The sequence below is a fragment of the Saccopteryx bilineata genome, chromosome 11 (assembly GCF_036850765.1).
Source record: "Saccopteryx bilineata isolate mSacBil1 chromosome 11, mSacBil1_pri_phased_curated, whole genome shotgun sequence".
Classification (NCBI taxonomy): Eukaryota; Metazoa; Chordata; class Mammalia; order Chiroptera; family Emballonuridae; genus Saccopteryx; species Saccopteryx bilineata.
In genome coordinates, this window is record NC_089500.1 from 65,965,687 (window position 1) to 65,978,295 (window position 12,609).

Sequence of the window (12,609 nt, forward strand, 5' to 3'; positions counted from 1 at the left end):
ACTCCTGTTACATAAGAAAAATGGCTTTGGCATTAAGACAGAGGACACAGTACCTGCCCAAGAAATGGCCACACAATGAATGGGGATGATGTGATTATGTAGACTACTCTTTTGAAACATATTATTTCATTTAAATACTCAGAGAAACCTGATATGGTAGAAATTGTTCCCATTTCACAGATAGAAACTAAGCCTTAAAGGGTTCAATCACCTCCTTGAGCTGGAAACTGACCCCAAGTCAACCTGAAGCCACAGCCATAGTCCTGCCCTTTGTCATTGTCTCCTGGCTCTCTGTTCTTCTTTAAAGAGAGCACATCGCAAATATTCTGCCATTTTAGCTAGAAGGACACAACAAGCTCTATTTATATCTCAACATAGGGAGCAAGAGTTTGCCAACAGGATACTCAGATTCCTCTGTTAAGGCAAACTCTTGTAGCTAGCTGTCTGGGCAACGCTGAAACATCTACAGGTGTAACTGTTTCACCTGGCTCCTAAGCAAAATCAAATATTCACATTTATTAAAATAGGTGGAGCCTGACCTGTGGTGGCACAGTGGATAAAGCGTCGACCTGGAACGCTGAGGTCGCCAGTCTGAAACCCCAGGCTTGCTGGGTCAAGGCACATATGGGGAGTGGATGCTTCCTGCTCCTCCCCCTTTCTCTCTCTTTCTCTCCCCCTCCCCTCTCTAAAATGAATAAATAAATAAATAATAGATGGAAAAGATATCTCAAAATAGGCTTTTAGAACCAGGAAAGAACACTGCCAAGAAAGGGAGGATGGAAAGGAGGAGAAAAGGCTTCACTGTAAGAGGAGCACCACAGCGGAGGGGCCTGGAAACGAAGGAGAAGCGCATTCCGAACCCAGAGAGACAGCATGAAGGGCCCTCGGGCAGAGGGCACAAGGTCTGGTCTGTCTGCTTGCCACAGAGAACTCTCAAATCCAGTCAAGGTAACACTCACAGTCCCAATGGTCTCTCCAGAGCTTATCATGTATCTGTTTGCTGTTGCTCAGGTATAGAAAAACAAAGCAAGAAAATGACTTTACATTGCTCTTCTTCTAAGACCTCCTGGCTTGAGTCTAGCTGACCTATATATATCAAGATCTTAGAACAGGTACTAGCAACATTCTGTTCTAATTGCTTTATGTGGACCAGTCGACCTAATCCTCACAATACCCATTTTCATGTCATATTGTGCAGATAAGGCCACAGAGCTGCCTAACTACTGGGTCAGTGCCAGGGCCAGAGCCAGGACCCCAACCCAGCAGTCTGGCTGGAAGCAGGCAGGACAATCACTTCAGGATCCCGTTTTCTGCATCTGGGCAAAACGCATTATGCAAATTACAGTGTTGATGACCTCAAAGGCTATTGCATGAACCATCACCAGAGAAAACACATGAACCAAACACCAGGAAACACACGCCTAACTTCAAATTGTCTTCTGCAAGTAAAAGATGGGACTCTGAGAACACTCTAAGAAAATGCAAACTGACACAACAGAAAAACTTGAGGAAAACTATAGTACTATTAGACTCTTGAATTGAGCAGAAGTAAATAGCACGCTTGAAATTTGCTAGGCACAGTCATTTTTGAAGCTTTTCCCAATATAGAAATATAGTAAAAATAGAGAAAATTGTTTTTGAAAGCCTCTTCCGTTTCACATTACAGTATCAATATTTATGTAGACTACTTTTCATAACAAAAATTTTAAAGCTGAAATAAAAACAAATATAACTCCTCAAAACAAGGTCAGTAGAACAGGGGAGATGAGCTGAATGCTCCTGCAAGGGTCTCGGTAAGAAGACCCCGGGGTAGGAAGAGCCCAGCGCTGCAGCCCGTCCCCACAGCCCCACGCTCACCCCACAGGGCGCTGCGGCCCGTCCCCCCAGCCCCACGCTCACCCCACGGGGCACTGCGGCCCATCCCCCCAGCCCCACGCTCACCCCACAGGGCGCTGCGGCCGGTCCCCCCGGCCCCACGCTCACCCCACGGGGCGGGTCAGCCCGTCCCCCCAGCCCCACGCTCACCCCACAGGGCGCTGCGGCCCGTCCCCCCCGACCCCACGCTCACCCCACGGGGCGCTGCGGCCGGTCCCCCCAGCCCCACGCTCACCCCACGGGGCGGGTCAGCCCGTCCCCCCAGCCCCACGCTCACCCCACAGGGTGCTGCGGCCCATCCCCCCAGCCCCACGCTCACCCCACAGGGCGCTGCGGCCCGTCCCCCCCGGCCCCACGCTCACCCCAAGGGGCGGGTCAGCCCATCCCCCCAGCCCCACGCTCACCCCACAGGGCGCTGCGGCCCGTCCCCCCCCCCCCCGTCCCACGCTCACCCCACGGGGCGCTGCGGCCCGTCCCCCCGGCCCCACGCTCACCCCACGGGGCGCTGCGGCCCGTCCCCCCCCCCCGTCCCACGCTCACCCCACGGGGCGCTGCGGCCCATCCCCCCGGCCCCACACTCACCCCACGGGGCGCTGTGGCCCGTCCCCCCGGCCCCACGCTCACCCCACGGGGCGCTGCGGCCCGTCCCCCCGGCCCCACACTCACCCCACGGGGCGCTGCGGCCCGTCCCCCCCGGCCCCACGCTCACCCCACAGGGCGCTGCCCCAGCATCACTCTCGCGTCCTCACCCCATTTACTCAGCCCAGGGTAACCATAAGACACTTTTCCTCAGACAAGTTCAGCCATGTTTCAAAGCTGCCTTCATTTTCCTCTTCACAAAAACCGTGAGATCAAAAATCAGTGAATTTCAAACTCTAATTTCACCTTTTCAAGTTCAAGAATGCTCGAAGCCTCACCTTGGGACTCCCGCATGTAAACACCTCACCTAAGTTGCTTTCCATCCAGTACTGAACAGAAAAACACATGATCAGAACCTCTTTGACAAGTCCAATATAAAGTTTTCTATTTTATTTCAATTATAGCATTAATTACGGATTCTCCACATATCTTCCTTTGCTTATTTAGTATTACTTATTTAAAATTGCTTAAAATTACTCTTAAAAATTCTACAAAACTGATAGGAAGAAGACTAAGTCAATATTTTTTCTTGAAACCCACTCAGTGCTTCTAAGATAGAAAGCAAATACCTATTCCAAAGCACTGTGCTATTGCCATCTCTGAAAACAAAACACACTCCCACTTTCAGACGCACCATCTTTCTGTCAAAGAAACAAACAAAACAAAAAAAACCATCCTCCTGGTGAAAATGCAAATCTCTTCTCACCACCCTCCCGAAACCCTTCCCACCACAAGACCTTACCTCCTAACCATTTCAGAAACGCAAACTTGGTGATGCCAAGCTGAGTAGGAGGGACTTACAGTTGAAGATGCCCGGGGGTGGGTGTTCAGTCACCAGGAGACAGTTTTCTTCATCACTGTTGTCCCCACAGTCGTTCTGTTGGTTACAGACCAGTGAACCAAGATACAAGCATTTACCGCTGGTGCAGGTAAATTTGCATTCTGAAAAAGTACAGTGAAAAGCATGAAGTAATCAAAGCAAATTTGATACTTTTGAGTTATTTTTTTCTTCCCCATTTGCATTCCATGACAGTTTGGAAACTCAGCCTATCTGGAAAGCCTGGTAACCTGAAGTCAGAGAAAGGGGACCCTGGTAAGGACCTTCCTTCTCCAAAAAGCACAGGACAGTGTTCTAGGGGCACTCTGGGACCTGCCACACTATGGTACTTGCTCCACATCTCTTACCCACCAAATGAGGAACACAGGTGCTTCCTTCCCATGACCTGCCAGCAAAAGTCATAGCCATGGGGCTCTTATATTCCTTGTAAAGAATCTGTGGGGCGTCTTCTATGCCTCCAAGGTCAAGGAGCAAAATATGTAACTTCTCGGATGTTCATTCATCTCGAGCCTAAGAAAAACCAGGTTTCACACCAGGAAGGGGTAGTATTGACTTTATAACATAAAACATGGGGAAATACTATGTGTTCTCTGCTACCCAAGAAGCATCTGTGCCAAGGGCCATGTGAGTGACTTTTAAAGAATAAGGTGAAGCCCAACCCAAATTGCTGTAGGTCACACTGAACCTGAGATCCCTGAACTCTGAACAAATCAATATCTGAAAATGGAATTTACTTTTGTGAGACTTAAAAATAAATTTGTAAACTTAACACAATACTATCAATTAAAGCAACTAAGGATAAGGGAAGTTACACAGTTACACACATGTGGGCACATAAACATTTATATATAACTCACATCGAACATCTGTGAACTTTTTCCTAGGAGCACCCACAGAAGCTGACAGGTTTGCATGGTCCCAACTCAGTGGAGAGCCGGTAGAAAAAAATTCAGTGTCCCAAGACCCCCTACTGGCGCTGACTATCACAACCTCTTATTTTCTCCTCAGTTGTATCTGTCTAGGATATGGGTGGCAGGCCTGGATAAAGTACATGTTTCTTTTGACTCAAAAATTCTGTTACTCAAATAAAAGACTGGGCATCAGTACACCAATGCCTCCTCCAGCTCCACTAAAGGACACACGGGGCTGCAAAGAGAATAATCCTTTACTTGCTGTAGAGAGAAAGGACTTAAATCCTCAAAAGTATTTATTTCTATAGCCCAGTATGAAAGATTACAACTCTCCATTTGTTCACATTCTCTTAAAAGAGTGTACAAAGACAGCAACCGCAGCTCCTGACCTAGCTGAGAATGACAATGTGAACACAGCCCAAATGTACAGCCACAAGTTCATTGCTAGCTGCATCGCCAGGTAAAAAATTGATGAGTGTGACCCAGGCCATGTGGGAGGAGTGCTCTGAAGCCAAACTCTCTCTTCCCAGAAAGTGGAAAAGATGAAAATCTAGCTGGTTTGAAATTACATTTATGAAGTGAGGGGTTTTTTGTTTGTTTGATTGTTTATTTGTTTTTAACTTAATGGAATAAAAGGATGTCAAGGAAAGAATTTATCTTCCTTTCCAAAAGAACTCCAAAATTGAAGTTCTAATTAATACCAAACATAAAAAAAGGACATTAAGCCAAAAACAAGTCTTCCTGAAGTTGAAATGTTGATTGGAAAAAAGGAAATACTAACCTAAATTGAATCAACTCCAACTAAAAAAATAAATCATTGTGGTTTGAAAGGATCTCAGGACTGACCAGGTGGTAGTGCAGTGGATAGAGTGTCAGACTGGAACACAGAGGACCCCAGGTTCGAAACCCCAAAGTCGCTGGCTTGAGCACAGGCTCATCTGGTTTGAGCACAGTTCACCAGCTTGAACCCAAGGTCGCTGGCTTGAGCAAGGGGTCACTCAGTCTGCTGTAGCCAACCCCTCCCCCATCAAGGCACATATGAGAAAGCAATCAATGAACAACTAAGGTGCCGCAACGAAGAATTGATGCTTCTCATCTCTCTCCCTTCCTGTCTGTCTGATCATACCTGTCCTTCTCTCTGTCTCTTATGTTTCTGTCACACACACAGAAAAAGAAAAGGATTTCAGGTTAGACTACCATGTTCAAGTCCGTGTGGTACTTGAAACCAGTGGGGAAATGTAACCACATTCACACTTGACTAATTTCAACCTGTTCCAGAGAGACCCAGTCTAGACTAACAAAATATTTTTAAAGAAATGAATTATGGGATTCATTCATTCATATAACCAGTATTTTAGCCCCTTCTTTTTTTTTAATTTTTAGAAAATTAAATTTATCAAGGTAACATTGATCCACAAGAGTATACAGGTTTCAGGTAAACATTTCTATAGCATTTGAACAATGGATTATGCTGTGTATCCATCACTCAAAGTCAAATAAATCATTTTTGTCACCTTATATGTATCCCTCTTTAGACCCTTCCCCCACTCCCTCCCCTTCCTCTACGCCCCCCTGCCCCTGGTAACCACTGCACTCTTATCTATGTCCACGAGTCTCAGCTTTGCATCCCACCTATGTGTGAAATCTTACGGTTCTTAGCTTTTTCTGATTTACTTATTTCACTCAGTATAACGTTCTCAAGGTTCATCCCTGTTGTCGTAAATGACACTATGTCATCCTTTCTTGTTAGCCCCTTCTATGTTATGTGCCAGGTAGTGAGGCATGGCAGCGTGAAGGTGAAGGAGCAGCCCTCTTTAAAGGGCTGACAATATGAACTTGTTTTTAAAAAGGTGAGCAGTGAGTAATATTGGCTAACTCCTCCCAAGGACTAATTTTTCTGCTTTATATCCTTCACATCTAGAGTGCTGCCCAAAAACTTAACAGGCACTTGGTGAATCACATTATTTGTTGAATAAATTAATGATCTAATCAGAGCCTCATAAGAACCCTGTGAAGTAATTAGGGTAGATATTCTTTTTTTTTTTTTTTTTTTTTTTTAAAGAGAATTTTTTTTATTTTTTATTTATTTTTATTTATTTATTTTAGAGAGGAGAGAGAGAGAGGAGAGAGAGATGGAGGGAGGAGCTGGAAGCATCAACTCCCATATGTGCCTTGACCAGGCAAACCCAGGGTTTCGAACCGGCAACCTCAGCATTTCCAGGTCGACGCTTTATCCACTGCGCCACCACAGGTCAGGCAGGGTAGATATTCTTATTCCCATTTTATACATGAGAATATTAAGATGCAGAGATTAAGTAATCGTGCATGGCTCAAATGTTAATAAATGGCAAAATCCAGATGCATATCCGAATTTTCTGCCTCTCATCTCAGGCTCTCCCCATCGTTGCCTCTGTTTCCAAACCTGCTTTCATAAATGTCTAAGACTTATTTGTAATCAGAATGCCCATTAATGTAACAAAGTTCTCAACATAGTTTGTTTGGTATTTTTTTTTTCCGAAGCAGGAAACGGGGGGGGGGGGCAGTCAGACAGACTCCCGCATGCGCCCGACCGGGATCCACCCGGAATGCCCACCAGGGGGCGATGCTTTGCCCCTCTGGGGCGTCACTCTGCTGCATCCAGAGCCATTCTAGCGCCTGAGGCAGAGGCCACAGAGCCATCCCCAGTGCCCGGGGCCATCTTTCCTCCAATGGAGCCTCGCTGCAGGAGGGGAAGAGAGAGACAGAGAGGAAGGAGAGGGGGAGGGGTGGAGAAGCAAATGGGCGCCTCTCCTGTGTGCCCTGGCCGGGAATCGAACCCGGGACTCCTGCACGCCAGGCCGACGCTCTACCACTGAGCCAACCGGCCAGGGCCCATAGTTTGTTTTTATCAGTAGGCTTACCATTATTCAGGACATATTAAGAATGCTAATGCTACTGATGTGCTCAAAAAGCTTTTATTTCTTAGATAATGGAAATATCAAGCCCTGGCCAGTTGGCTCATTGGATAGAGCATCAGCCCAGCATGCGGACATCCCAGGTTCAATTCCTGGTCAGGGCACACATGAGAAGTGACCATCTGCTTCTCTTTCCCTCTCTCTCCCCACTCTCTCTCTTTTCCCCTTTTGCAACCAGTAGCTTGGTTGGTCTGAGCATCAGCCTTAGGTGCTGAGGATAGCTCATTTTATTTGAGTATCAGCCCCAGATGGGGGTTGCTGGATGAATCCTGGTTGGAGCACATGCGCGAGTCTGTCTCTATATCTCCTCTCCTCTCACTTAAAAAAAGAAAAAGAAAAAGAAATATCATCAACCCATTGAATTTCAAATACCTAAAATCTAAATGTTCTTAACCATGAGTCATTAGCTGAATATCAAACTAAAAGTATCTCCAACTACTAAATTGAAAATTTGAATCTACTGACTTCCTAATGTGATATAGAAAATTACTATAGATTAAGTGTTAAAGATTAATGCTAAAACTGGAATAAAATTGCAGACCAGAGTAAAAATGTCTATCCAACTTAACATAATAGGTGTCAACAGAGACAGGCTTCCAACTTGATCTGGACTCACACTGCAAGGCCATCTCCACCACATTTTGGTACCCAAAAGCCCAGTGTGTTAAGACAGTAGGAGATGGCCCTCTAATAATTGGGGTGTTGTAATATTTCAAGCAAACTAAGAGCCCTATATGAGAGGATCTAACTGTGTCTGCATTCTGGAATCACCTGGGCATCTTTCAACACTACAGGCTGCTGAGCTCCAGCCCAGGCCATAGCTCTCACTAGCCTGAGGTGTGGCCTGGGCAGTGGGGATTTCTAGAGTTCCTTAGAAGACTCTGAGGGCAGCCAAGATGGAAAACCACTACCTAGTGAGAAGTACCTAACTCATGTATACCAAGCCCTCTCTTTAGCTAACAGTACTTTATTGAAATGTTTAGCTAGTATTTGCTAATTTACTAAGAAAAAACAAAACAAAATAGAAAATAATCTCTTAAAATAGATGTCAGATATTTTGAAGATTCCCACATATAGGACCTGGTTGCTACAGCTCTATATAGACCAGGGGTCTCAAACTCAACTCAGCATGTGGGCCGCAGAGCAAGATCACAGCCGTTTGGCAGGCCGCACTAGGTCTACAAAAGGCAACTGTTACGCAACACTTTTCAGTGTCACAAAACGACCAGAAACTGTAGTTCACATCACAACTGCTGTTAACTAAGCTAATATCTAGCTAGGATGCTAGAGAAATGAAAAATACAAGTAGGCCCCTAGGCTTACTTAATTTTATCCAAAATATTTTGAACTTCGTGGATTAGTCTGCAGGCCGCGAGTTTGAGACCCCTGATATAGACAAAAGCAAAATGAGCAATCTCAGTGGCCTGTGGCACAATATCAAATATGAGTAACTGTAATCTAAGGAAGCAATCAAAGAGAAATTGTAACAGAAAAATTTTAAAGAAATGATGGCAAATTTTTTTCCAATTTTTTTTTTTCAATGGGATATTTCAAACACTTGGGGACTTCAAAATTACATTTTGACACACTAGAGTGAGGAAACATCATCAATGAAGTAAAACACAAGTCAGAGAAAGAAGACAGAATAAAAAATGTTTTCTTATTATATTTTGTTCATTATTTGTGGAACTTGCTGAGTATTTTCTGCCAAGTCAGAAGGTGAAAGAAATCAAAGGTTGTTAAATATTGGAAACATTTTGGCTACAAATTCATGGTGATTTCAGATGTATAATATTGGGATAAAATACAGAATGAACTGTATTTCCTTCCATTTTTTTTCCTTTAAGTCAGGACTTTTTAAAAAATTGATTTTGGAGAGAGAGGAAGGGAGAGAGACAGAAACATTGATGGATCTGCTCCCATATGTGCCCTGACCAGGGATTGAACCCACAACCTTTGTGGATCAGGGCGATGCTCCAACCACTGAGCATTCCGGGACTTTTTAAATAAAATAACTGGGATTTCCTTCTGCCATAATTCTCTATATGATAGCTATGAAAAAATATCTTGAATCAACAATAGATTTCTGAATCACTTTATACATTCTTTTAGCAACTTTCAAGTGCTTTTTAACTAATATAATTTTGATTCTATCAAGGGGATTAAGTTTGGTCTCTGAGATGCAGATTTGTTCTCCTGTAAGTCAAGGTTGAGCACTTCCAAATAAAAGTGAAATAGCATATTTCCCCGTGTATAAGATGCACATTTTTTCCCAAAAATTTTGGTCTAAAAACTGAGTGCATCTTATACAGTGGTTGTAGATTTTTTTACTTGCGTTTCCCACTTTTTCGCGCTTGTTTTTGCTCTCATTGTTAAAAACAGGGATTTGTCATCAGACACAGATGAGGGCAAGCTAATGGATGAAATTTTTGACAATGATAAGAAGTTGTATGAATTTTATGATGAATAAAACTTGAGTTCAATAACGTTATGTAATACATTTATTTTTTCCAAATTTTGGGCCCCAAAATTAAGAAGCATCTTATGCATGGGGAAATATGGTAGTTCCCAAGGGGTGGGGGGGAAAAGGGTGGGGGAGGGGAGTAAAGAGAGGCAAATATAAGGTGACAGAAAATGATTTGACTTTGGGTGATCGAGGTATAAAACATAATCAACAGTTCAAATGCTATAGAAACGTTTCCCTGAAACCTATGTATTTTTATTGATCAACGTCACCCTGTTAAATTTAAATTTCTAAATAAAAGAAAAAAAAGAAGTAGATCTTAAATGTTCTCACCACACACACAAAAATAGTAATTAGGTGGCATGATGCAGGTTTTAGCTAAAGTTATGGTAGTCTTCATTTTATAATACGTAAGTGTATCAAATCAACATGTACACCTTAAACTTCCACAATGTTATCCATCAATTATATCACAGTAAAGCTGGGAGCGGGAAGAGCCTACAAACAGTTGTTCTCAATTTTTCCTACACTCTTTTTAAAGCCTTAGTTTTCACAGATATGATCTCAGCAACAAAATAAAGACCTGTATAGAACATTATATCACAACTGTAAAATCAGCCCTTTTTGTGAATTGGCAATGTAGACTACCGTAGCTATTTTTGTTAAAATTCATATAGCAACATCGATTCATTCAGCTCACACTTCTATCATTCACAAACCTGAAAATTGAGATTCTGGCTCCAACATTTTTGACATTAAAACCTAGAACCTGCTCTCAGTAATGCACTTATGTTGTAAATAACAAAGAAATTAAACAGCCATTTTAGCAATCATAAGTAAAGAATTAATAGGTTTCTAAAATTAAGATAAATTTTACTATAACCAAAGTTAATGTACATTTCTTAGTGTAGAAATGACATTTTCTTTTTTTCCTTTTCTTTCTTTCCTCCTTCCTTCCTTCCTTCCTTCCTTCACCCCCCTCCTTCCCTTCCCCCCTCCCTCCCTCCCTCTCTCTCTCTCTCTCTCTCTCTCTTTCCTTCTTTCTTTCTTTCTTTCATTCAGGGAAAGGCATGAGAGACAGACAGAGAGACAGGAACATCAAGCTGTTCCCGTATGTGCCCTGACTGGGGATCAAATTGGCAACCTTTGAGCTTCAGGATGACGTTCCAACCAATTGAACTATCCAGCCAGGGTTTAATATTTTTATTGAATGATTGATTTTTAGAGAGACGGAGAGAGAAAAGGAGAGAGAGGGGAGGGGGAAGGGAAGCAGTCATTTGTTGTTCCTCTTAGTTGTGCATTTACTGGTTGCTTCCCATGTGTGCCCTGACTGGGGATCGAACCCGCAACCTCGATGTTGAGGGAAGACACTCAAAACTGACTGAGCTACCAGGGCAACAACAATATTTTCACTGATTTATATTTACATTGCCTACTCGCCTGCAAGGTACAAGATTACCTATCATAAAAGTAAAGTTCAATAGCCCTGGCTGGTGGCTTAATGGGTAGAGCATTGGCCCGGTGTGTGGACATCCAGGGTTTGATCCCTACTGAGGGCACACATGAGAAGTGACCATCTGGTTCTCCCTCCTCTCCCTCTGCCTTCTCTTCCTCTTCCCCTCTGGCAGCCAGTGGCTTGACTGGTTTGAGGGTGGCCAGAAGGTGGCCACAGGAGTGCATCAGCCTCAAGACTAAAAATAGCTCAGTACTCCAGCATCCACCCCGTCCGAGGCTGCCAGGTGGATCCCAGTCAGGGTGCATGTGGGAATCTGTCTCACTATCTCCTCTCCTCTCGCTTGAAAAAAAAAAAGTTCAATAAAAACTGAAAACTGATTAAACCACAAAAAAAAAAACATGAACCTAGAAATGCAGGGAAAAGGAAAGAAACATTGTGACTGAAGAGAATTTAATAACTGGCTACTAAACCAAACTCCAAACAAATGAACTGCCACGGAGACAGAAAACTAGAGGCTGGGTGGCGAGCCCTCACCGGCCGAGAGTGGTGACATTCCAAATAATCAGAAACAGACTTTCTCTTGATTTGCAGAATTAAAAGGATCTGTCACTCTTTTTATTAAAGGGTGCTGTACAATAATATGGAGGCCATCTTAGAAACCAATTTTATCAAAAAAAGAAAAAGGGCTCCCATATTATCAATATTTTCTGTATCAGCCTTCAGTGAGGTTGGAATATGGAGCAGTTTCTATAAAAGGAGCCAGAATTACAGCATGCAGAAAGTGGTGATTTAGGCAAATTAGGAAGATAAGGCTTTGAGAATCTTCAGAAATGAAAAAGTAATACTTAAAACTATTCTTCTCGAATGTCAGCTTTTGACAGGAGGTGAATGGCGTAAGGATGATATATACACATTCTCCTACAAAAATTTTCAATGTAAGACATACATTTTGAGTAACCTGTAAAACATTTAATATTTCCTATATTATCAACATTGATCTCCTTAGAAATCTGAGGAGAGACCCACAGACATTGTGTGTGGCCCACCGAACATCACATTAGCAATCTGAGCACATGCTGAGTCACACTTACAGACCCTGTATCACTAATGACATTGTCCCCTCACTCAGAGAGGAGGCTGAATTTCCTGGTCATAAATTTGGAAAAAAAGGGGAATTTAATTTCAAGGTTTATATTCTGTGTAATGAATTAAGTTACCCCACAAGCATTTAATCAAAGAATAATCTTAAGTGGTGCTATGAAAGAATACTTGTCCTTCAGAAAGATGAATGTGACATGAGAGAAGGATACTTTCTCATATAATAAGATCAACATAGAAGAGCCTCCCATTGAAGATAGTAATAAAAATTTTAAAAACTCAATCCATTTTACGATATGGTTTATAGCTCCCACTGCGGTGCTGATTTGGGTTCTGAAAAGATGTTAATGTGTCTGAAATTCTCTGAGAACCAT

At 43.1% G+C, this 12,609-nt stretch overlaps 1 protein-coding gene across 7 annotated transcripts in view; it reads right to left on the reverse strand.

Moving 5' to 3' along the window:
• The window catches only part of LDLRAD4 (low density lipoprotein receptor class A domain containing 4), a 597,062-nt gene that overhangs the window by 238,331 nt on the left and 346,122 nt on the right, over positions 1-12,609 (reverse strand). For all 7 annotated transcript variants that reach the window (XM_066246383.1, XM_066246384.1, XM_066246385.1 and 4 more), the window contains one exon: positions 3,316-3,456. In XM_066246383.1, the coding sequence (XP_066102480.1) occupies positions 3,316-3,456 (141 nt within the window). The remainder of the gene's footprint in view (positions 1-3,315; positions 3,457-12,609) is intronic.